The sequence below is a fragment of the Suillus plorans genome (genome assembly GCF_016647745.1).
Source record: "Suillus plorans strain S12 chromosome Unknown HD556scaffold_39, whole genome shotgun sequence".
NCBI classification, from domain to species: Eukaryota; Fungi; Basidiomycota; class Agaricomycetes; order Boletales; family Suillaceae; genus Suillus; species Suillus plorans.
Genome location: NW_024537423.1, coordinates 267,157 through 287,772, shown reverse-complemented (window position 1 = coordinate 287,772; position 20,616 = coordinate 267,157). Strand labels below are relative to the sequence as shown.

Sequence of the window (20,616 nt, the reverse complement as noted above, 5' to 3'; positions counted from 1 at the left end):
GTGCAGAATACGTTTTGTCTGTCTTGTTACCAGTGTCTGGCTATAGTGATTAATGTAATTATGCCCGACGACAGCTCATCGCACTGATCGCGAAGGCGACCTCGGAACGGGCTGGAACGGACCGGATATACATAATATGAACTCTCGGCTAGATGAAGCTCTCTCCATCACGATCATGTCCACTGCAAATTATGGAGACATAATAGAAGTAACCGCCCCCGCTGATTTTCATGTTCATCTCAGGGATGGTGAATTATCAAGGCTCGTTACCCCCCACGTCCATGAGGGTGGTTTCTATCTTGCCTATGTCATGGTACGTGCTAATTACCTCTCAGTTCATAGAACAACGATCAATTTGACGATCACAGCCAAATCTCGTGCCTCCAATTACCACTACGGAGATGGCAATCGAATACAAGAAAAGGTTGAAGGAGTACTCTGGATCATTCAAAGTGGAGTTCCTCATGACGCTCTATCTTTCCGACGCTCTCCATCCCAACGATGTCAAGAATTGGAAGGCTGCGGGTATTGTCGGCGTCAAATCATATCCCCGTGGCGTAACCACGAACTCGGATGAGGGAATCGAGAGCTATGATAAGTACGACGAACTATTCAAAGCGATGGAGGTGCATGGCATCGTGCTTAACCTTCACGGAGAAATTCCATCCGACCACTCCAAAAACATCTGCGTCCTCAACGCTGAGGAACGTTTCCTTCCCGTTCTCGCAAACCTAGCGAACAAATATCCCAAGCTGCGTATAGTTCTCGAACACGCAACGACTGCAGCAGCCATCAATGCTGTCAAAGCCTGCGGTGACAATGTCGCATGCACAATCACAGCGCACCACCTCTCCCTCACAGTCGACGATTGGGCAGGCCAATCTTTCCACTTCTGCAAACCTGTCGCCAAGTTTCCAGATGATCGTCGCGCTCTTCAGGAAGCTATCAAATCCGGCAATAAGAAATTCTTCCTCGGCTCTGATTCTGCACCGCATCCGAGCCTTTCAAAATCGACAGCGACAGCTACAAGCGGGTGTGCAGCAGGAGTTTATACATCTCCTATCCTTCTCCCCCTCGTCGCGCACCTCCTCGATTCGTTCGGAGCGGTCGACAGGTTGGCTGATTTTACGAGTAATTTTGGGCGCGGATTTTATCAGATTCCGGCGGATTCAGACGCTCCGAGGGTTTTTGTCGAGAAGGTGCAAGGCGTGAGCGTGCAGGCTGAATATAGTAGTGAGGGGAAGACAGTCGTGCCTTTCTGGGCAAACAGACAGATCGAGTGGCAGATCGTGAATATCAAGGAATGATCGAGGGGCGAGATGTTTGAAGGCGAAAATGAACGACCGTTTTCGTTCGTGAAATGGTCTGACTATGGGAGACTGGTTCTCGCCCACACTGTGATTCAACTTTGTACTTACATGGCATGTAAGCAGTCCACTCACCTTGTAACCTACATTTTGCAAACTTTAGTCGCATGCAGCTGCAGGTTGAGCATATTGTCATGGTCATGACGTGAACTTGGACCACTGCTCTCATAGCTACCATCCAGGCGAGACTCTCGCCGTGATCCTTGACATAGCCAGCTTGCATGGACACTTCCAATTCTTATTTTCACGTTCTCTATGTTTGGCTTATAATCGCCCACAGATTCACCTGTAGGTCGTCGGTCCTTACATGTTATGTTTGTCGAGTACAAGAAATGAAATTCCGATACATAAGTGAGCGTCTCCGGTAAAGGGAGGCTCAAAAGGTACAAACCAGTGCAAAACGGGGGAATAAAGCTGATCCTTGTTTCAGCGGCTCGCTGCCACCAATAACGGATCGAAAGCAGAACATCATACATCATGACTTGATCAACCATGGCTTGTTGGTGATTGTCCAGTCATCGATGAGCTGCCAAAAATGCGCCACAACAGACTTGTCAATGTGTCGTCTGTGTGGATCGATCTAGCGTGATGTTATAAGCCTAAATAAAAAGATGGAAAGGCCAAAGCACACCTTCAGTTCCGTGACATTCCAGTCTTTAATCTTTGTGTTGGGCGGGTCATTTGCCCATGAAACATATACGCCTTTCACTAAAGCAGCCCGCGATCATCAGCGATTGGAATCACAGTGAGAGGAGAACTGCGTACCGTGATGGAACAGAGCTCGGGGTTCACTCCACCGGTACGGACGGAATTGCCATGCTTGGCCGGTGGTCATCACGCAGACAACACGTTCCCATGCATCCGCACCAAATTTCTGCAAAGCGTCAGTGCTATCAACAACAAAGTACCGTTGAATGTCCCCGCGAGACGTAGACGTAGGTTGTGAGGATGAAGAAGGCGGTACACGCCGCCTGTCAATATGAATGACATCCTCAGCACGGGAATTGCCTGCAGCTGCGGCACGTTCACGCGCGGCCGTGGAAGACTCAAATCTACAAGAGTAAGACATCAATAATGAGAACTATTTGGTTTGTGGAGTAGAACGCACAGTGATTCTTGAAGGAAACGCTTGACATTATGCATAGTTATAAGAGCAGTCGGAGAAGAGGAAATCATGATGATAGGGTACAAATTTTCTGCAGCCAATTGAGAGTTTTGAGTAAGATGTTCAAGACGAGAACTTACTAGCTTTGCGGGACTGCATGGGAAGACCAGCAGTTGGGGCAGGAACTGGGCCAGCCCCAGGTTTTGTCTCCTTAAGCTTCTTCAATCTTTCAGAGTATGTAGCTCGTAAGGCAGAGAAGTTCTGGAACGCGGTTGGTAAAACAGATGCAGGATGGGATTCAGACTTACATTTGGTTTTATTCCTCGGAGTACAGTATTCCTGTCGCGCAGCTCAACCTCGTTCTGCTTGATCCGTTTTACAACTTCAACATCTTGTTGATCAGCAACGTAACGTCGCTTTGAGGGAGTGGTGGTATCTGCAGTATGCGCTGTGCGCTTCGGAGTAATTAGGGGCATTGTGGCTGCGCCGGGGTGGGTAGGTGTGCCTGGAGGTGTTGTTGACTCTGCTGCTGCAGGAAGCTCGGTGACATCTCCAGGTAGAGTTTACATATCCACACACCTGCAAGTGACACTATTCGTTTCAAGTCATTTACCTTGCCTTCCAGCCATTCGACAATGCTTTTCCTCTCCGTAACGCTCACGAATCCCACTGCAAGACCGTTGTCCCGAGCCTGTTTCATGTATTCTGCAACAGGCGCATCACGGAGGAGCCATGCTAAATATACGGCTTCAAGGGTGAAGAAATCCGACGGCGAAGATGCAGAGGTTCCAGGTTTCGAATAGCGTGTTGGAGTTGATTTTGGAAGCGAAAGAGTCGGAGACAGAACGATGTGGGATGCAGCAAGAAGGGAAGTTGTAGGCTCAGAATTTGCGACATACGTTATTGGAGATTTGGTTTTGATCGCATGACGTAGAGCCAATAGCGGGTCTGAGTCCATCGTTGAGCTCATCGTAGTTGGTGAGCAAGAAAGCGCTGTTAATAGCAAGTCAATAAGTACTAAAACCCACAAGACACAGCGCTAAAAGGGGCTTACATAATGAGATTGAGCGACCCCTCAATAAGCGGTCGACAGTGTGAAGGCTTGGTAAGTAACTTTGGTTCAGCAACCCGCAGGTGCTGTGTCTTTCGAAAGGTATAAGTTGTGCTATCACGCTCATTGAAGACGTCTCGTTCTGCTTGTTTTACATTTCCTCTGGTAGTCTATTGACAATTCTCGGGTGTTCAAGTCGGTCCAGGCCCGACGGCTTTGAGCTGACGTGCGGATTCGGCATAGTGCTCTAAACTAGTATCTTTGACGTTGCTCTGCTCTGACTAGCAAGACTTCGGCCCCAACACACAGCGACATGGCTACCGTCAAACTTGCTACCCTTGTTATTCGAGTGAGTCAAGCCAAATTCCTGCATTACCTCGAGGTCTCAGTCCAGATGTGACAGACACTTGCGAAGCCCATCTCCGCACAAATAAAGAACCAGGCAAAGCAGTATGTGTAGTGGTTCAACTTTTGTTGATTCTTATTCTGAGATTTTTCTAGGCACGAAACCTTCCGTTCGATATGTATTTCCCTTGCTCAGAGGATGCATGTGGGCGAAATTAAGCTGAGGACGAATATCCTCGGTGAACCGGCCAGGCAACATGTCAAACCATTATCAGAAACGAGGTGTGCATTTCATCATTCCCATATCCGATTCTTTTTCATTCGCATTTCAGAGCAATCGAAAATGGTGCCAACGCATTAGCAGAAGGTTTCTTGTTTTCAGTCGCCGCACTGTTAATAATAGGCGAAACATGGCGATCGTCTCGAAGTCAGTCCAAACAGCGAGGCGACGTTAACGAACGAATTGAGGAGCTCTCTACGAACGTCGCATCACTCACAGAGCGTCTGGAGAGAATCCAGGAAAGCTTGGGGGATGTCGAATCAGAACGTGCACGGAATAATGAGCTGGCGAGAATCGTCGAGCGGGTGGTAGAGATCGGGCTTCGAGGCGGATGGGCAGAGTTTGAAGATACGCCATTGAAAATCCCTAGGGTGGAGCTTGCGCCGACCACGTCGAGGGTATCACCTTGACATAGACCGCCCGTGAGTCTCAGTCAGAATACTTGTGCCCTCTCCATCTGTGTAGAGGTCGCTCGAGTTTTTCTCGGATTTTGACCACTTGCTTATGCTGCTAATTCTAGAGGATGTCTCTCCGCATAGTCCTCGCCATACCTCTTTGCTATCTACACCCGAATAATTAATGTCATGCAGCTCCTCTCTAAAATATCTGACGCGGGATACGGACTTGCTGCAGTACATGACGGTATCGGTTCAATACTGAAAGGCATAGGCATTATCTTTGGGACTATGCGAGCTTTTAGAGAGAAACGATCACACATGAATTTACCTCCAAGAATGCGACTTTCGTCCCTCCCCCTGGCCGTGTACTCGAAGCAATAATATTATTCGGGGGTAGGCGCCTTACACTGCTACGTTTCATCGCCCACCGTGGTCCTGCCCATGGCAAGAATCGAACTTGTCCGTTCAAGTGACAAAACTCTTGATTACTAGGAATAACTGTTCGGGTGCACGAGGTCCTACTGCCTAGTATAGCGCGACGAGCGCAGCAGCTCATGCATGGCTAAGCGCTAACCGGAACCTTGCCACGGACGTGGGCTGTTCGCGCGCTAATTTCACCTTTGACTCGTCTTGGACTCACCCTATGCTTATGGCCAATCCCTCCTTCAATCACCAATATCTATAAGAACCTTCAGTTACCAACATGCAGCTCAAGAGGATGATCCGGACCAGGATTTCAAAGGCATGAAGAATGTCAGCTTTGCCTTAATTAGAGCCTACCAGAATCGTGGGCATGAACCCGCCAGGCCATCCAGTGGCATGGACCCACCAGACCACTGTGGCATGATCCCACCAGGCCTTAAATGGGCACTGATCCACTAGTAGACCCTCGATCCACTAGACCTCAATCCACTAGACCCTCCATAGGCATAAGTCGACCACTGCCACGGTCATGGAGCGTAGATAAAAGCCTCGAACATTTGTCTCTCATTCCCCGATCTCGCAAAGACTTGCGATATTCTGTCACATTTGCACCATTTCCCTTGCTACTGCAATCTGCAAACGCAAAGTAAGCATACTTATGCTTCATAGACGACGACATGAACTTACCATAAATTCATCCAGACCGTTGCTACAAAACCTGTTGTCTTCGCGTCCAAGAAAGATGTCTGAACTAGATTCAATGAGACCAGCCATACAATCATGTCTCCATCACCTTGACAGGTTGGAAGGACGTGTCCGCGGGGAAATTCAAGAGACCCGGAGGCATTTTTTCAAGCTTCTTGACAACTCCCTGTTAGATGTCGCGACGGGGCATTCGTGCAGATATGATAGTACCGTCGACCCTCAAGCAGAATTCTATGAGCTCGATGCTATTATCAACAGTGTGATCTCAACATCGTTCGCGACTTTTCGAGACCGCTTCTTCGTGCCGCAACCAGCACTCCACAGCACATCTTCCGGGGTCACAGGAGGGATGTCAGAGGGTACAAATCCTCCCCTTGGTCAACCTCTCCAAGGTAAGTTCGCCTTATTTGCAGCCATTCCTTTCGACGCTTACCATCAGATGACCAGGCCCATTACCCGGCAGCACCTACAGTACCGCCAACTATTCGCCCGTTGCTCAGCCTTTTGTACCTCAGCCTCAACACAACACGTACTCTGAGGCCCCTTCCGTATACCATGACCCGTGTAACATGCAATCGTCGCTAGGGGGTGCGTATCCTGTCGGTGAGGATGCGGTACAGGTCCCAGCAGGTACCACGGAGTCCGAGGTTGAGCAAGCCGGCTGGCTAGAGGGCGATACTGACATGTGTGATGCTAGTAGCTTTCCCGAGGTATGTTGACGTGAACCGTCGTGTATATCATATTCTTACTTAAGATCTGCGTAGGATTTGTTGATCGACGACTTCTGCATCCCATCAGAAGCCCGCCTTCCCATCGTACCCGACGTAGTCACTACAAGGATCCGCCCCGCACTTGATGGATTCCATCGTCAAATATTTGACCAAAAGGACATTGCATGTCTCAATTCTCCTACGGCACGTCTCAATGACGGGGCCATCAATGGTTGCGCTGCAATCCTCTATTCCCAGTTCAAAATCCCATCTGTGAACTGCGCTATATTATCCACCTTCGACCTTCCGCGCATCCAATCCAAGGAAGCTGACGACCGCATCTGGCGCAACGCACGCTGGACTTCCTATTGGGAGAAAGATGTGTGGATCCTCCCAATCCATCGAAAAGATGTCGTCGACGGCCATTGGGTGATCTGTATAATCTATTTCAAAACTAAAGAACTCCATCTGTTTGACAGTCTTGCTGATGAGGAAGCTTGGGAACCGGATGTAAAGGTGTGTTCTTTTATTTTTTATACTAGGTAATAACCGAATGACTGAAATGTTTTTTACAGAACATTATGAGATTGATCGAACGGTACCTCACGATAGCACGTCAACGACACAGCGACGTTCAAATTGATCTCGAGGACTGGCGAGGTCGGATGTTAAATGTAGGTTCTGTCGCTCACACTATGTAACGTTGCTTGCTGACCTGGTTGGATAAGGTTACCCCATGCCAGACCAACGCTTACGATTGTGGGCTGTGGATATTGGCAGCCATGATTGCTGTGTTGCGCGGCAGACATTTTTCAAACCTTCACGAGGCACAAATGAGCGACTTGCGGCATTATCTCCGTAGTCTAGTCCTTTCCGTACCCACATGTACCTAACGCGATTGTATTACTGTTCTATTGTATATATCGAATCTACTGTATATCTTGAGTCTTTGACCAATGAAATTACTTCCTCGATTCAGCATATGCCTCTCAACCCCCGGGCCTTGAATCTTACTCTTGCCGTAATTGGACTCGGAGGTACGATCGCACATTACATCCAGATGTTTATTGTTGTATACGTCGTCAGCAGCCAGCCTGAGTAGCAGAATTATTCACGGCACTATGATTCTAGGGAATGCAGGGATCTGTGCAATCGGGCCATGCTTCTCGGGCATGTGATGTAGTCAAGAGGTTGCTAAACAAGGCATCGATTCCAACTCAAAGAGAATAGAACGGCACCTCCTCGTGTATCTGTATCCGATAACCACCAGGATTAGCGTTCATGCAAACAGGGCATAAGAACGTGAGTAACCGAAACACGCCATGGCCACGTTAGTAGAACGATATAGTCACGGGAGGTTGTTACACTCGTATTCCGAAGTCTCGTGGCTCAGGTCTGTGATGGCATCAGTGGCGAGGTGCTAATTGTTTCCCTAAATAGATCCCAGGTTGAGCATCCAGCGCTCATTCATTGAGCACCGTCGGTAAACCAGCTAACTTCATTTTGACTCCTATTTCCAACAAGTAATCCAGGCACTGATATGATTAAGCTTTTAACCTAAATCTAAAATGTGTTGTGACTGACCTCTGTCTGGGTTTTCGCTTTCTGCCAATCGTCGCCTGATGGAGGAAGTTAACACGTAGAAACCGAAGTCATCGGCCGATGACATACCCCACACATAGATACCGTGACGCAAAACGAGGATACCAGCGGCCCTAGGATACTGCTCCATGGCCTCTTTCATGCTGTCCTTTAGATCTTCTTCGTTAGGCGTATTGTTGATGATCGGGACTTCAAGGGTGTCAAGGTACGAAAGGGTCGGGCCATTTCCGCCAATTCGGACACCCTTGATCATCTCTCGAGAGATCAATGAAAGGAGAATACAAAGTAAAAGCTCAATACCTCCTGTAAAACAAGATGAGTATGAAATGCTCATAGCATACTAGCCCGACTCACTTGGTGAGAAATTTTGAACATCTTCTCTTTCTCCCAGAGCAGCGTTGCCATCACCGCGTTCTGAGAATGAGTGTGTATACACGAGCCAGCGTTACGAACCGTAAAAGCATTCCAGAAAAGCGGGGTGCAGGCAGATTCTTTCAAGTTCAACTTTGGGCGACGAAGGAAAATCCTATCTGTATGTGGAGACGGCTCTGCCTGGGGATAAGGCAGGACGAATATATGCGAAGGCTCGATGCGCTCCTTCTGTACGCCTGAGGGAGCGATGTACACCTTATCGCTACCGGAAACCGATCAGTGCGGGTAAGGTACAGCCGACAAGAAACGAACTCAGTGCGAATACAGATACCCCCGCCAGTACCGGTTACCCATCCCAATCTGTAGAAGGATGCGCATAACTCTGATATAAGATTTGCGGGCTAATCATCAGCGATGTTATTCATGATCAGTATCACAGGTCGAGTCAACATTTAACAGATACGGCTCACATGCAGAGGATCTGTGGACGTTACAAGAGCATCTTCTTGATCTATGCTGACAGACATTGTATCCGATGGTTTGGTTGGTTGGTTAGATAGCAATATCAAAGTCCGATACTATCGTGACTAGTTGACCCTAACCCTACAATAGGTTAGTGTATAAGTATTAAGCTCGCCATGACCGGCGGCTCGGTGGCTATTATGCGTCGTCATACTACTGCGCGTTTTTTGCTGTTAGTACTTGCGTCTACCTCCTCCTGTTCCGCATCTCTCTGTCTCGCTCATTGTGCATGAGCAGTATACCCAAGGGAAATTTGATCCAGCCTTCTAATCGCGGTGTACCGGAAGGTCTGGCGTATTATGTATACAGGATCTAGAAGCACGGGCCTAACCGAACCCAGAGGATCCATGAGCCATAGCCTGCTGAGGAAGCCCGGTAAGCATAAGCTGTGCTATATTAATCCACACCATGGGTGCACCGGTGAGCGCTAGCCTGTATCCACAGCAGCACCAGAGATAAGAACAGCCACAATCACAGTAGCTTGCAAATCATGACAAATTGGGCGCACGAGATGTGTACCACATACGCACGACGCGGCTCCCGGAGGCCATCTGGTGACGCAAGCAGCGAGACTATCAATACGAGCTCTGACTCGGAGCTACGTGAAAGCTCTCATCTGTAGTCACACTATTTTTCCACAACTGATGCAAGGTCCGTTTCTAGAAGACATTGCTCAAACCAATGGACAAGTGTTAATGATCAAAGTCATACAGCATACTTAGCACCGAATCACATGTACTGTCGTCGGCATTAGGTTAGCCTAAACGGGCAAAAAGAAGACATCGCAATCCGTGTCTCTTACCTCTCGAGGGCGGGGCCGCAGTGCCAGGCACGGTCACGGCGGTATTTCTCAATCTCCCAACCTGTGCACACGAGATCTTTAGGCATGGTTCCTTACTGGTTGGTAGTTTATATCCAGGAACAGTTTAAGCTGTGTCGGTACTAAGTACTAAGGCTGTACTGCATACCGCATCGTACCGCCCGATATATGACGTTTGAATGTCTTAGCTGCACAGCCTCAAGAGCTTGTTTAACATATAAATTGGGTGTGTCACCCATGCATCTAGTACAAAGCACACTCTACCTTCGCTCATCTTTCGCACAATGCAGGCAACAACCTCAACGGCGACAAAACCCGCCCCACCTAAATCGTATAATTTCAGCCTAGAGAATATGAAAAACACAAAAATATTCAATAACCAACCGGCTTCTCCATTGTACTCGGTGGTCACCGACACAAAGTCAGACAAGCGGACTGACATATTTGATGCTCGTGGCAATCATCTGTTGGCTCGGATCGACAGGAGAGATATCCTGCCAGACACCATCACGTTTCCTAACAGAAATGGTGGCTCTTCAATAAACCTTAGTAAATGGCTGCAGAAAAGCAAGCTTGAGAATGGACAGTACGTGGACTGGTATAGGTGAGCGCAGCCCAGTGACTGACGTGTACCACAGTCATATCCACTCCATTGAGACTGCACATGGAACTTATGTTTGGAAGTCGGACGCCGATTACCGGCTTGCTGTAAGTCAACACGCGATGCATCGCCTTTGTGCCACTCTCTGACGTTTGCTCCCATGAATTATGTTCTGTCAGTTATATCGGAAGGGTGACATGTCCAACCCTATTGCGCACCTCCAACAAGGAACACGAACTCAAAACTTTGCGGTGATCATGCAGGGAGAAGCGGAGCTTATTCGTGACGACGTCATCATATCCTTCTTGATTCTTGAACAACGCCTAAGAATATCTGAAAAGAACATCATCGTCGGCGGGGGCAAGTTCGAGCAAAATCGAACGGTATTGGGATATCACGTTAATACATCGTGATTCCCTGGAAGTGGATCCACGTCAGGGGTCTGAGATGCAGAGCGCTTGGTTTGGAAAGCCATAGATGTTCTTGAGGTAACGTGAACTGGTCCACCAGCTAAAAGGGGGTACCATTCTTTGGGATTGTATACGGGGACGCACGCGCAGACTTGAAGAAGACATGCATACCAGAACTTGATCCATTTACTTAGTGTAAATAAAATTATCGTCGATCGCCCAAGTTGAGCAGGCGAAAGCGTACACAGATCCACCCTCATCCCCTCCAATAATTTGGTTTCATGAAAGGCATCGGAGTAACGATGGCCTTCCTCATCCTGTTTCGGACATCGATATCAACCTCGGTACCTTTCTTATGGAAGCCAGACTTCACATAGCCCATCGCAATATTTTTCCCAAGCGTGGGGGAAGGAATGCCTGATGTGACCGCGCCAATCAATTCTTTTTGAGGCGATGAATATATTTGGGCGCCCTCTGTGAAGTGTTAGCATCAAATTCATGAAACGAGGTAGCAACTGCTCTCACGTCGCGCAGGTGCACCATCCACTATGAATCCCACTCGGCGTCTCGGAGGGCCATCTTTCAAATGTTTACGTACCCCTTCCGCTCCAATAAAACCTCCAGTTTCTTTACGTTCCTTACCTGAACGTGCAGTCAGTTTTATTACATCATTCTCACGAGAAGTGATTCTCACCGATTACCCAACTCAAACCAGCCTCGACAGGTGTAGTATCTTCATCCAAGTCATTACCATATAAACACATGCCAGCTTCTACACGTAGAGAGTCCCGAGCACCCAGACCAGCCAGCTGCACTGGAGCGTTGCAAAGCAATTTGGTGACATCCAACGTTTGAGATGGTGGTATCGAGATCTAAAATTTTGTGAGAAAGCAAGCCTTAAAAATAGTCAATGTGTGTCCACCTCAAACCCGTCTTCGCCGGTATAGCCTCCCCGAGCAACGTGCAAGTTGAAACCTTCAATGGGCACAAAAGCAGACTTGCCAAATGTTAGGTCACGTAAATCAAAGGAGGTCAAGCGCTGCAGATACTGCGCAGCGGCAGGACCTGAAACACGGTCAGAATTTAGAGAAACGAGTTAGGTCACACTGACCCTGCAACGCAACAAGTCCCCAATCCTCCAAGATCTCGTGCTCTACCTTCCCACTTTTTGCGCTATCACTAGCATTCCACTCTTCAAGCTTCTCTTTGAACCACGCAAGATCCCTGTCCCGTCTTCCAGCATTTGTCACCACGTAATAGGCATCTTCTGAGTGCTTCGTGATGACGGTGTCATCGATAATGCCGCCTTTTTCATTCAGGAGAACCGATAAGGTAGAGGTATACGGGGCGAGGGACGTTAGCGACGAGGGCGTTAACCATTCTAAAAACGCTGTAACAGTGTGTCCCCGGAAACTTGTTTTGTTTCAGTTTGCAGTTTGGTAATGATCAATGCAGAACTCGACCGACTTGGATTGTACCATGTGCCCAACATCGAATAAACCAGCATCGGTACGGACGTGGGCGTGACTGGCACCTAGAAACAAGTCATTAATGCAATGCTTCTCAAAGCCGACTGTGGCCGCACCTTGGCCAACGTTCCCGTAGGCAAGAGGCATTTGATATCCGGCGAATGGCACCATCTTCGCATCGTTCTTGATATGAAATTCGTACAGGCCTGTTTTCTTAAGGGTCTGAATAGAAGTGTGTGAGGATAATGCTTGGCCTAGCAGGTTCGCGCCGACTTACTCCTTCTGTGGAGGTTGCCAATCCTCGAAGGTTGGTCCGACCTGGCAAGCCATGGTGAACTCGACATCTTGACCCGAATAGAACAAAATGCCGGGCTGTGTATGTAGCACGAACGGTCGACATATGGTCTAAATGGTAGTCTAAAGTTGGTCTAAGATATATAAGTAGCTGTGAACTTACGGTCAGAAATCGGGTGGGAGTTATCTATAGTTACTAATTGTTGATTTTGACTTGTACTACGTCTACATGCTCGTCGTACGCACAATTTGGGACTGTCACTCCTCTGTATGCACCAAATGGCGAACATCAGGATGGCCATTAGCGTCAGGACAACCCTTCAAACCTAGTCCCCAGACAGCCCTTTATAGAATGATCATTCCTATTAATTAAATCAAAACTTCAGTCGCCCAGCGCTCAAAGTCCCCAAGAGGAAATTCGTGACACGGCGGTTGCTTTCATCTACATCGTAATGTGGGCTTTCGTCCTGATTCTGAAACTCGGTATTGTTATGGATGTTTGAGTCCGACTGACAGGACTCTTGCCGGATGATGGTTGATACGTGCCCAGATCATTATGCGAAAAGTTCTCGTGCCACATGTAGCGAACTGGCTTGGGTACAAGGTACGTACTCCTGCTCAATCGAGATATAAACATTAGTGACACTCGTCGCTTCTCATGTTCGGCCAGATTTAACGCTGACGCCATTGACATTTCCCAGACTCGTCTCAGACATCGATCCACCATGGACTCTACAACGACGCTCGTCAACCCCACTCCGCCTACACCCTACTTCCTAACCAGTACTGATTCAAAGACTGCCACATTTTACGCGCACCCTGGTATTCCACTGTACACGATCACCGACGATGGGAAACAAATGATAGTCAACGACCGTCGTACTCCTGGTCGGATTGCTGCCATCTTCCACCAGCGAGAAATTCTCCCAAATACCATTTCATTCCCAGAACGGAATGGTAACACACCGATCAGCGTGCAAAAATGGCTCCGAAAAACCAAGCTTGCAGACGGAACGTAAGCCGTGCTTTACCTGCAGGACGACCTTTGGAGAATTCATGAGCTAGCTACTGTAGAACTGCTTTTGTCATGGGGACCGATTACGGGCCATACGTGTGGAAGATGATCTCGAGCCATCGTCAAAAGGTGAGTTCTCTTCTTCACCAAAGTACCTTTCCTCACCACTGCCTTTGTCCTGCAGGTTTACGCTCAATATGACTTGGACAGACCAATAGCGTCATGTTCATTTCATGCCACAGTGTCAAATGGAAAGCCTGCATTTTTACTGGAATATGACGCAGAGCCTTTACGGGAAGATATTCTACTGGCTTATCTGCTCCAGAGGCAACGAGTAATATCAGAAGACAGGCTTATCAATGTCTTTGTAGGATCCAGTGGGGTGGACAAGACTTCATAAATGCTGTCACAGGGTTTAGGACATCTTCGCAGAAGTACAACTTACTTATCTCACTGGGACTTACTCATACATGTCGTACATAATTCGGTCTACTTGTTATCAATGGTCAGGCGGGATGCTACTATCGATTCAGGTAATCGTGGGATCGACTTGTGTGCCTCCAAACTCACCACCCGAGATCAATTTCACAACCAGTAGGCACTCTGTCAGGAACAAGCTCTCGCCAAATATTGATTAAATGTTAGGCCATGACAGCACAACAAGAATTGAAGTGTTTCAGATGAGTCTGCAGTTCCCAGCGCCAGTATTCGCATCAATGAGCCTCCCACAAGATTCCGTCAGTAACGTCAGACCTTGAATATTGAATACGAACTCAGTGAGCCTCCAGTAATTCTAATTAAAGTCATGCTTGTATTATGGTGATCAAGATGACTGTCGTTCTTTCGCGGAATAACGTAAAAAAGCGCGCAGAGAGTACTTCCATGTCAATAATGTGTTCTATTTCTCTCTTCATGCTGCGATCCAGCCTTGGAAAATATCTAGGCAAAGGAGTTTTACAGATATAAGTGAGAACTCATCGATGCATCCTCCATGACCATGTGAGAAACTTGATCAGGAACCCTAACCCCATTTTTAGGTTTCCCTCCCTTTGCAAAAACATGGACATCCAAACGGCCATCTAATACGACCATGTCATCCACAGCTCTGCAATCGATCAGCATCTCCTCCGAAGAAGGCCTCGATGGCGTCGATGGATCAGCTAGATTCTCCTTCCACCCTTCTTGTTCAGCTCTTGCTTCAGTCAGTGGCCCCATCACAGCCCGTCTAGCAGCTGAGCACCCCGCTCGCGCAACCGTCGAAGTACACGTCCGTCCGCTCTCATCAGTGCCAGGAACTGCAGAAAAATCACGTGGAATGGCAATACGAGAGATAGTAGAACGCTCGTGTCTTCTCGCACAACATCCTCGCACTCTCATCCAGGTCGTCGTTCAAGCCCTGACGAATCCGACTCCCGGTTATGCCCTTCTCGCAGCCGAAATCAACGCATGCACGCTTGCTCTTATCAACGCCGGTTCAATCGCGATGCGGGGTGTGGTTTGCGCAGTTCCTGTCGGTAGAGTGAAGAAGGGAAGCGTTATTTCCGTGGAGGTTGACGTAGCCGACGATGTTGTGCTTGAAGGAGGTGGATGTTTTGCTTTCTTGTTTGGATTCGCGCTGTCAGGGCCGATAAAAGGAAGTGCTCCACCCTGCGAGGATGTTTGGTCGACTTACAGCGCTCGCCCTGGGTCATCATTTGATCAGGCTGAACTTGTAAGGGCTAGAGAGGTGGCACGAGAAGCCGCGGCGGAGGTATGGCAATGCGTGAAAAATAGCATACGCCATCAAAAAACGACAGGAGAGATCCAATCACCGCACGAAGTCGTTGTCAAGATGGAAATATAAGCGCGAGCTGTACATAGAAATTGTGCGTATCCTCTGGTTATTCACTCTGTTGCTGTTTAAGAAGTCAGTTCTTCTCTATCAGACCTATCAAATCACTGGCGTTGACTTGAAATGCGTCTTCTCCTGTCAGTTTTGCACACATACACTTGTGATTGTGACATCTTCAGCCCGCGGCGTTTGTTGCAGGGGAAGAACATTAACGCCGTTTCCGTAAATACTTTTCTCTGGGCGTGTCGTACTCCCGCTGCAATTTGATCATCCATCAAATGCATGCAGTCTGCCAGGTTCAGTGTACGTTCATTGATGGTCCGCCGATGATATCATGGTGGGCATCCTGTAGTACAGCAATACCTCGACCCTCGAGCACTGAAGCCACGTTTCTCCAACCTCGTCGCTGAATTGGTAGCAGTATTCGAATAAACTCGGAAATTCGCCAATCAATTGCATCACTCGAAGCGATGTCCCGTACGACTTTTGCCACGCATTATTTACAATGAGTCCTGCCTACCGTGTCCAAAAACAAGCACATTGGGTTCACCCTGTGGCCTGACCCTCTAGGCACCAAGCGTTTAGATAGCTAGTTAATGCGGCCGTTTCTTAGTACCCTATCTCATACGTCTGTATTTGAGATTGTCACGTCACCAGGATATTTTTGCACATTCAATGGCACAGTCTTATGTACGAAACCACAGATACCTTCAATTCTATTTCAGGGTTTCGTTTCCTAAGCGAGGATGGCATGTAGGCGTAAGCTTGGAGAGCTACACACCTTCGTTAGCTAACTCTGCACTGTTTGAAACTCTCGCCATGACCTATCTCCCTTAGGCTCGTGCAAGAGAAATACTGACCATTTGTTAAGCAATTCGGATCATCATGAAATGAATTATGGACAGCTGAGGATTTATGGTTCATGGACACATTGATGCCCAAATCCCGCATGTGCATGACACATCGGTAATCATTCAAGTACCATAGCTCGTCGCCACAAGTCAGAACCCAAAGTCGGACATGAGTCACGTCATTTCCGATATGTATATCAGATATTTCCACATGCATACCCATCGTGCCCTCGACGCTGGCGAATCTGTGGGAGGCTGATGTCTTGAAAAACGTGTTGATGGATACTGAGGATCAGCGTCTCTTGGGTGGTGTCGAGTGGGACGTTAGCCTGCACACACTCAGTACTCGGCATTGGGGCATAGCACGGATATGAAGTGATTATGGAAAAATAACACGCAAACTCCAAGAACCCTAGCTTGGTGGTGGGTACCTATCAATAGTGCAAGTCATCTCAGGTTCGTGCGGTGCTGGGACTAGCACCTAGGGAGACAAAGTTCGTAAGGTCGTAACAAGTAAGCCTCATGATCAGAACTCTAGTTCATTAACGAGATAGTGGAGTTTTTCCATAATGGGGCGTTGTCGTGGAGCCAACCAGCATTGCTGGATAACGCTCCATTGAGCGTCATTGACACAGGAGGTGTCTGGGTGCAATGGCTTTACGCCTGTAGATATTGCAAAGAAGACCTGCGTGTCACGCTGGAAGTAGTGATAAGGGATTTCGCCAGAAAGGACCTAGGGGCGATGCTGAGGACATATTCACTGACACGCAAAAATACGCACTTGAAGCATGATACATCCAAAGGAATATACGTCACCTTGAGTACTAGGGAAGCCCACAGAATCGCTTGAGTCGTCAGGAACTTGGAAAAGCTCTGGTCCGATCCATCTCACCGCCCCCCCAATGGAAGAAGAGAAATATGACTCGCTAGAAAACTCCAATAGTAGAGCTGCCATCCCGAAGTCAGCCACACATGCTCGTCCGAGATCGTTGATGAAGACATTCGACTAAAACGATGAATTAATGTCGCCTAATAGGATCGAATGATCCATACCCCAGAAAGACTTCCGTGGATAACGCCATGATCATGCACTGTCACAAAAACTTAAACTGACGGGAGTAATAGAAGAAAGTTCAATGCGTACGATAAAGAACTGCGGAAATGACTTCCAAAAGCTATATCATCTCATGAAATGGGACAGCAATTGTGATAATTGTGATGACTGCTTACCAGTGCCTTTCGGGCTGAGGCGGTGATTTGATGGTAGTTCTGCTCCAAGTAATGTGTCAGAGTGCCATTCTCCATCCATGGGCACACCAAGGCTGGTAATGGGCCAAATCCAAGTGCCATGCCGAAAATTGGCATCACATTATCGTGATCCAATTCCAGCCATCCTTCAATTGCTTTGCTCAGTCTCTGTATTTCACATTGAGTACACCAGCAGGAAGGCCAACCCCGAAGGACTCGCCTTGCTCTTCCGTTCTCTGTCTAAGTCACTTCCGTGTATCCTAACCGATTTAACTGCTACCTGTGATTTGCCAGTTAATGTACTCTCAAACGCCAATGAGATATAGATACCCCAATGGTCCCGGAATCCTTCCTCCTCCAGCTGCACTTCCACACATCACAATACCCTCCGTATGTTGTAGGATAGGATCCCCTTCCTTCTAGTTGTCCCGTAAGAATACCACTGAACAACACGGTGTACGTTAGTGTTGAAGTGACTTCAAGTGAGTAGAAATGAATGATGCCTTGTCTGACGGTTGGCGGAATGCGCCTAATTCGAATGCAATGCGCGTCAGCATACTGTGGAAAAGCTACACGAACGACTGAGGAGGTGCTGCTCGAACCTGAGCATAGAAAAAAGTGAAACTTACCTGATCTTGCCACCAGCCCGGACTCGGAAGAGGTAACTGTCGGAAGAATTCAATGACAGCTCCAACCCATGACTGGGCTGAAAAACGGTTGTCGTGTTCAGACTCAGACATCAGTTACAGTAAGTGCCAGCACTTCGGGGGCAAAATTTGAGAGGAATACAAATGTACGTTAACTTATAGTCGCTAAGGCGCTAGCAGTGTGAAATGGTTTCAAATTTCCACATAATTCATCGTCACTGCATTATAATAAGCGTTTCTCCCGCTAGAAGCTTCAATTTGCTTCTATCCGTACACGCGTCATGAGATGTTGCGATATTGGGGGGGTGGAGGAGCATTTCAACTTCGAAGTTTGGTTCAACTTGCTGTTTGCGCTGGCTCTTCTCTGAGATACCTTTTCAAAATTATCACCGCGGCGGCCGCCGGCGGAACTAAACTAGCACAGATATTATATATATGGTACTCAATAGAACGAGTCAAATGCAGTAAAGAATACTCAGTATGTACTAGGCAACCACTTCAAGTTATAGCCTCCCAAACTTCCGTGAATCATCCAGTTCCCTTCTAATGAATTCGGCTATATCCTTGACCGTTACAAATCGTTCTTGCTTCTTACGCCAGCAGCATCTCATGAATTCCCAATGGCGGTCATCAATAGGAGGTTCAGGAAGTCGTGGAGGTTCCTTTTGGTTGAACTTCTCAGCAATGACCTTATAATCGGTCCAAATATCGTACGGCACGCGGCCAGAAAGTACCTGTGGTGGAATCGACATCATATTAGCAATGTTGTACCACAACATAGCTGACTGACTTGCCTGCAGCATCACGCAGCCCACAGAGTAAATATCGCTCTTTACACACGCACGGCACGAAGATCCGTCTTGCAGGGGAATCAACAACTCTGGTGCAGCCCATCGTACAGTCCCTGGTTTGCAGGACGTGAAGTATGAGTTTCCCGTGAGCTCCACGTCCAAGAAGGAGAGGCCAAAATCTGATAAAAGCGGCTCTCCTTGTTCGTCAATCAGTATGTTCGACTGCAGATGAAAATGTCGAGTCAGATCCTAGATGAATATCATGATTATGATTCATAAACATACTCCTGTGATGTCACCATGTACGACATCTTTCGAATGCACTAGAAGTCCGTGAATCAAAGACACCATGCGTTTGTTCGAGAATACTTACGATATAAAACTGCTGATACCAATCCTTGGAGCTTTGAGCACATAATATCGTAAGTCAGCCTTATATTATTTGGTAAATTGGAGAATCGAACGGGTACTCACGATGTAGAATCTCGACCCCAACGAGAGATCCTTGTACTTCAATTCCAGGTAAGAATGCAGTGAACCATTCTCAACCCATGGACAAACTAGGGCAGGAAGAGGGCCAAACCCCCATGTAAGTCCAATGAGCGGTAAGATGTGTACATCTTTCAGGGTGGCCCATATTTGTGCCTCTTTACACAATCGCTAAAATAGAATGAGATCGCGGGATCACAGGGGATGTGGTCAGCTCACTCTACTCTTCTTCTCTCTATCTTTAACTTCTGCTTGAATCCTGATTGCTTTCACGGCAACCTAGAGAATGGTCGATAAGTATGAAACTGACGAGTATGGAGTGCAGACGAACCCTCATATTCTTCTCAACCCAGATGCATCTCCATACATCGCCGAATCCGCCGATACCGTCAGCGAAGACGCCCTTGTCCTTGATCTGTCCACTGAGATCAGGAAGGCCATCTATTGGGTGAAGACATCTGATTCGCCATGATTTAGAGTGAATTGATGTCAGAATCACTGAGCCACCAACATTGGTTCGTCCGAGTCAGCTTCAAGGCTTGTTACTCGCTGTGATGCTTCTATGTGATGTAAGATGTCTAGCCAAGGTTGATCCTGCAGTGAAGGGTTCGACACGTTGCTCCTGATAGAAGAAGTAGAACATACTAGGGCAACTGGACCGCACTCAAACGAGCGGCCGTTTACAGGAGGCTTGAAGGGCAGAAGTCGGACAACTGCTTCCCAAAGTAAAGTTGGGGACCAACTATGAGTTGGGCTAACTGGTGACTCGGCCTTCTGTTCCGACATCAGAAAATAGTAGTAAGGCAGGAAGAGAATAAATACAGTACCATAAATGTCATTATACCACCTTTTATGCAAGAAAACAGGCCCTAGATCTGGTAGATCACTATGGTTGGCACGTTGACCTGTAGGTTTTAGCCTGAGATGCCGGTACCGGAGAAACTCAAAGAATAAGATTCAGATGCAGGGAGCGCTCGCTGTAATTACCATCCCGAGCAAGATACCAAGCCGTCGTTGACGCTCTAGCAATGAGGTGATCGGCACTGGAATGATCTGGGCAAGACAGACGACTGCTTGTGAGCAGAGTCTTAGATAGTGGATGATCGCCATCAGAACGATCTTTGACAGATATCAAGGTGTTGTAACACTGGCTTCTTCATGTCATGACAGATTTGGGTGCGCTAACGATACTCAGAAGCCATTCAGGGAGAGCGTGGCCTCGTTGCATGAGATAATAGCCTGGGACAGATCACTGATGTGAGTGGCCCAC

At 47.8% G+C, this 20,616-nt stretch overlaps 12 protein-coding genes across 12 annotated transcripts; 7 read left to right on the top strand and 5 right to left on the bottom strand.

The window, feature by feature from the left end:
- Positions 1-175: 175 nt before the first annotated feature.
- HD556DRAFT_1444850 (dihydroorotase) lies at positions 176-1,307 on the top strand (the record flags this gene model as incomplete). Its single annotated transcript, XM_041306843.1, has 2 exons — positions 176-313; positions 369-1,307. The coding sequence occupies 2 exons, from the start codon at positions 176-178 to the stop codon at positions 1,305-1,307; spliced, it is 1,077 nt and encodes a 358-aa protein (XP_041158767.1).
- A 535-nt stretch (positions 1,308-1,842) lies between these two features.
- HD556DRAFT_1432759 (RNA pol II accessory factor, Cdc73 family-domain-containing protein) lies at positions 1,843-3,442 on the bottom strand (the record flags this gene model as incomplete). Its single annotated transcript, XM_041305159.1, has 7 exons — positions 1,843-1,947; positions 1,999-2,075; positions 2,133-2,419; positions 2,476-2,563; positions 2,613-2,733; positions 2,781-2,998; positions 3,052-3,442. The coding sequence occupies 7 exons, from the start codon at positions 3,440-3,442 to the stop codon at positions 1,843-1,845; spliced, it is 1,287 nt and encodes a 428-aa protein (XP_041158766.1).
- Positions 3,443-3,836: 394 nt separating this feature from the next.
- On the top strand, positions 3,837-4,558 carry HD556DRAFT_1444848 (optic atrophy 3 protein-domain-containing protein; the record flags this gene model as incomplete). The annotated part of the gene is made up of 4 exons (XM_041306842.1): positions 3,837-3,872; positions 3,927-3,973; positions 4,025-4,150; positions 4,201-4,558. The coding sequence occupies 4 exons, from the start codon at positions 3,837-3,839 to the stop codon at positions 4,556-4,558; spliced, it is 567 nt and encodes a 188-aa protein (XP_041158765.1).
- Positions 4,559-5,138: 580 nt separating this feature from the next.
- On the top strand, positions 5,139-6,394 carry HD556DRAFT_588349 (uncharacterized protein). Its single transcript, XM_041311026.1, has 2 exons — positions 5,139-5,615; positions 5,672-6,394. The coding sequence occupies exons 1-2, from the start codon at positions 5,410-5,412 to the stop codon at positions 6,210-6,212; spliced, it is 747 nt and encodes a 248-aa protein (XP_041158764.1). The 5' UTR covers positions 5,139-5,409; the 3' UTR covers positions 6,213-6,394.
- HD556DRAFT_588299 (uncharacterized protein) lies at positions 5,971-7,607 on the top strand. The gene is made up of 5 exons (XM_041311025.1): positions 5,971-6,066; positions 6,114-6,384; positions 6,439-6,900; positions 6,960-7,058; positions 7,128-7,607. Exons 2-5 carry the CDS (start codon positions 6,244-6,246, stop codon positions 7,275-7,277), a joined length of 852 nt encoding a protein of 283 aa, XP_041158763.1. The 5' UTR covers positions 5,971-6,066; positions 6,114-6,243; the 3' UTR covers positions 7,278-7,607.
- HD556DRAFT_1382608 (Methylthioribulose-1-phosphate dehydratase) lies at positions 7,363-8,949 on the bottom strand. Its single transcript, XM_041303287.1, has 6 exons — positions 8,829-8,949; positions 8,671-8,759; positions 8,342-8,620; positions 8,056-8,243; positions 7,969-8,003; positions 7,363-7,919 (listed from the first exon to the last, which is right to left on the bottom strand). Exons 1-6 carry the CDS (start codon positions 8,883-8,885, stop codon positions 7,848-7,850), a joined length of 720 nt encoding a protein of 239 aa, XP_041158762.1. The 5' UTR covers positions 8,886-8,949; the 3' UTR covers positions 7,363-7,847.
- Positions 8,950-9,933: 984 nt separating this feature from the next.
- HD556DRAFT_587445 (uncharacterized protein) lies at positions 9,934-10,961 on the top strand. The gene is made up of 3 exons (XM_041311023.1): positions 9,934-10,286; positions 10,339-10,408; positions 10,481-10,961. The coding sequence occupies exons 1-3, from the start codon at positions 9,985-9,987 to the stop codon at positions 10,712-10,714; spliced, it is 606 nt and encodes a 201-aa protein (XP_041158761.1). The 5' UTR covers positions 9,934-9,984; the 3' UTR covers positions 10,715-10,961.
- Positions 10,962-10,967: 6 nt separating this feature from the next.
- Positions 10,968-12,524, bottom strand: HD556DRAFT_1444844 (uncharacterized protein; the record flags this gene model as incomplete). Its single annotated transcript, XM_041306841.1, has 8 exons — positions 10,968-11,185; positions 11,237-11,353; positions 11,406-11,583; positions 11,634-11,776; positions 11,823-12,124; positions 12,179-12,245; positions 12,297-12,386; positions 12,458-12,524. The coding sequence occupies 8 exons, from the start codon at positions 12,522-12,524 to the stop codon at positions 10,968-10,970; spliced, it is 1,182 nt and encodes a 393-aa protein (XP_041158760.1).
- A 675-nt stretch (positions 12,525-13,199) lies between these two features.
- On the top strand, positions 13,200-13,889 carry HD556DRAFT_1309604 (uncharacterized protein; the record flags this gene model as incomplete). The annotated part of the gene is made up of 3 exons (XM_041300305.1): positions 13,200-13,489; positions 13,549-13,618; positions 13,674-13,889. 3 exons carry the CDS (start codon positions 13,200-13,202, stop codon positions 13,887-13,889), a joined length of 576 nt encoding a protein of 191 aa, XP_041158759.1.
- Positions 13,890-14,384: 495 nt separating this feature from the next.
- Positions 14,385-15,404, top strand: HD556DRAFT_587278 (exosome component Rrp46). The gene has a single exon (XM_041311022.1). It carries the CDS (start codon positions 14,580-14,582, stop codon positions 15,330-15,332), a length of 753 nt encoding a protein of 250 aa, XP_041158758.1. The 5' UTR covers positions 14,385-14,579; the 3' UTR covers positions 15,333-15,404.
- A 1,121-nt stretch (positions 15,405-16,525) lies between these two features.
- On the bottom strand, positions 16,526-18,424 carry HD556DRAFT_1382570 (kinase-like domain-containing protein). The gene is made up of 9 exons (XM_041303286.1): positions 18,049-18,424; positions 17,923-17,948; positions 17,750-17,861; positions 17,640-17,699; positions 17,402-17,587; positions 17,316-17,346; positions 17,225-17,262; positions 16,953-17,177; positions 16,526-16,904 (listed from the first exon to the last, which is right to left on the bottom strand). Exons 1-9 carry the CDS (start codon positions 18,157-18,159, stop codon positions 16,698-16,700), a joined length of 996 nt encoding a protein of 331 aa, XP_041158757.1. The 5' UTR covers positions 18,160-18,424; the 3' UTR covers positions 16,526-16,697.
- A 121-nt stretch (positions 18,425-18,545) lies between these two features.
- HD556DRAFT_1382559 (kinase-like domain-containing protein) lies at positions 18,546-20,151 on the bottom strand. The gene is made up of 9 exons (XM_041303285.1): positions 19,992-20,151; positions 19,858-19,940; positions 19,678-19,804; positions 19,566-19,625; positions 19,332-19,517; positions 19,231-19,261; positions 19,143-19,180; positions 18,861-19,079; positions 18,546-18,800 (listed from the first exon to the last, which is right to left on the bottom strand). Exons 1-9 carry the CDS (start codon positions 20,130-20,132, stop codon positions 18,570-18,572), a joined length of 1,116 nt encoding a protein of 371 aa, XP_041158756.1. The 5' UTR covers positions 20,133-20,151; the 3' UTR covers positions 18,546-18,569.
- Positions 20,152-20,616: the final 465 nt, after the last annotated feature.

What these genes read in the sequence shown, in the direction of transcription:
- HD556DRAFT_588349 (XM_041311026.1), top strand. Translation starts at nt 5,410, where the DNA reads ATGGGCACTGATCCACTAGTAGACCCTCGATCCACTAGACCTCAATCC. An exon ending in CTGCAATCTGCAAACGCAAA is followed by an intron (nt 5,616 to 5,671) that starts GTAAGCATACTT and finishes AAATTCATCCAG; the next exon opens with ACCGTTGCTACAAAACCTGT.
- HD556DRAFT_588299 (XM_041311025.1), top strand. Translation starts at nt 6,244, where the DNA reads ATGCAATCGTCGCTAGGGGGTGCGTATCCTGTCGGTGAGGATGCGGTA. An exon ending in ATGCTAGTAGCTTTCCCGAG is followed by an intron (nt 6,385 to 6,438) that starts GTATGTTGACGT and finishes AGATCTGCGTAG; the next exon opens with GATTTGTTGATCGACGACTT. An exon ending in GGCGAGGTCGGATGTTAAAT is followed by an intron (nt 7,059 to 7,127) that starts GTAGGTTCTGTC and finishes ACCCCATGCCAG; the next exon opens with ACCAACGCTTACGATTGTGG.
- HD556DRAFT_1382608 (XM_041303287.1), bottom strand. Translation starts at nt 8,885, where the DNA reads ATGTCTGTCAGCATAGATCAAGAAGATGCTCTTGTAACGTCCACAGAT. An exon ending in TCACGGTATCTATGTGTGGG is followed by an intron (nt 8,004 to 8,055) that starts GTATGTCATCGG and finishes TTCCTCCATCAG; the next exon opens with GCGACGATTGGCAGAAAGCG. An exon ending in AAGCGAAAACCCAGACAGAG is followed by an intron (nt 7,920 to 7,968) that starts GTCAGTCACAAC and finishes TAATCATATCAG; the next exon opens with TGCCTGGATTACTTGTTGGA.
- HD556DRAFT_587445 (XM_041311023.1), top strand. Translation starts at nt 9,985, where the DNA reads ATGCAGGCAACAACCTCAACGGCGACAAAACCCGCCCCACCTAAATCG. An exon ending in AGCAAGCTTGAGAATGGACA is followed by an intron (nt 10,287 to 10,338) that starts GTACGTGGACTG and finishes CGTGTACCACAG; the next exon opens with TCATATCCACTCCATTGAGA. An exon ending in ACGCCGATTACCGGCTTGCT is followed by an intron (nt 10,409 to 10,480) that starts GTAAGTCAACAC and finishes ATGTTCTGTCAG; the next exon opens with TTATATCGGAAGGGTGACAT.
- HD556DRAFT_587278 (XM_041311022.1), top strand. Translation starts at nt 14,580, where the DNA reads ATGTCATCCACAGCTCTGCAATCGATCAGCATCTCCTCCGAAGAAGGC.
- HD556DRAFT_1382570 (XM_041303286.1), bottom strand. Translation starts at nt 18,159, where the DNA reads ATGTCTGAGTCTGAACACGACAACCGTTTTTCAGCCCAGTCATGGGTT. An exon ending in TCCGCCAACCGTCAGACAAG is followed by an intron (nt 17,862 to 17,922) that starts GCATCATTCATT and finishes CGTGTTGTTCAG; the next exon opens with TGGTATTCTTACGGGACAAC. An exon ending in CATTTCCGCAGTTCTTTATC is followed by an intron (nt 17,263 to 17,315) that starts GTACGCATTGAA and finishes TTTTTGTGACAG; the next exon opens with TGCATGATCATGGCGTTATC.
- HD556DRAFT_1382559 (XM_041303285.1), bottom strand. Translation starts at nt 20,132, where the DNA reads ATGTCGGAACAGAAGGCCGAGTCACCAGTTAGCCCAACTCATAGTTGG. An exon ending in AGTGCGGTCCAGTTGCCCTA is followed by an intron (nt 19,941 to 19,991) that starts GTATGTTCTACT and finishes CCTTCACTGCAG; the next exon opens with GATCAACCTTGGCTAGACAT. An exon ending in TGGGCTGCGTGATGCTGCAG is followed by an intron (nt 18,801 to 18,860) that starts GCAAGTCAGTCA and finishes ATTCCACCACAG; the next exon opens with GTACTTTCTGGCCGCGTGCC.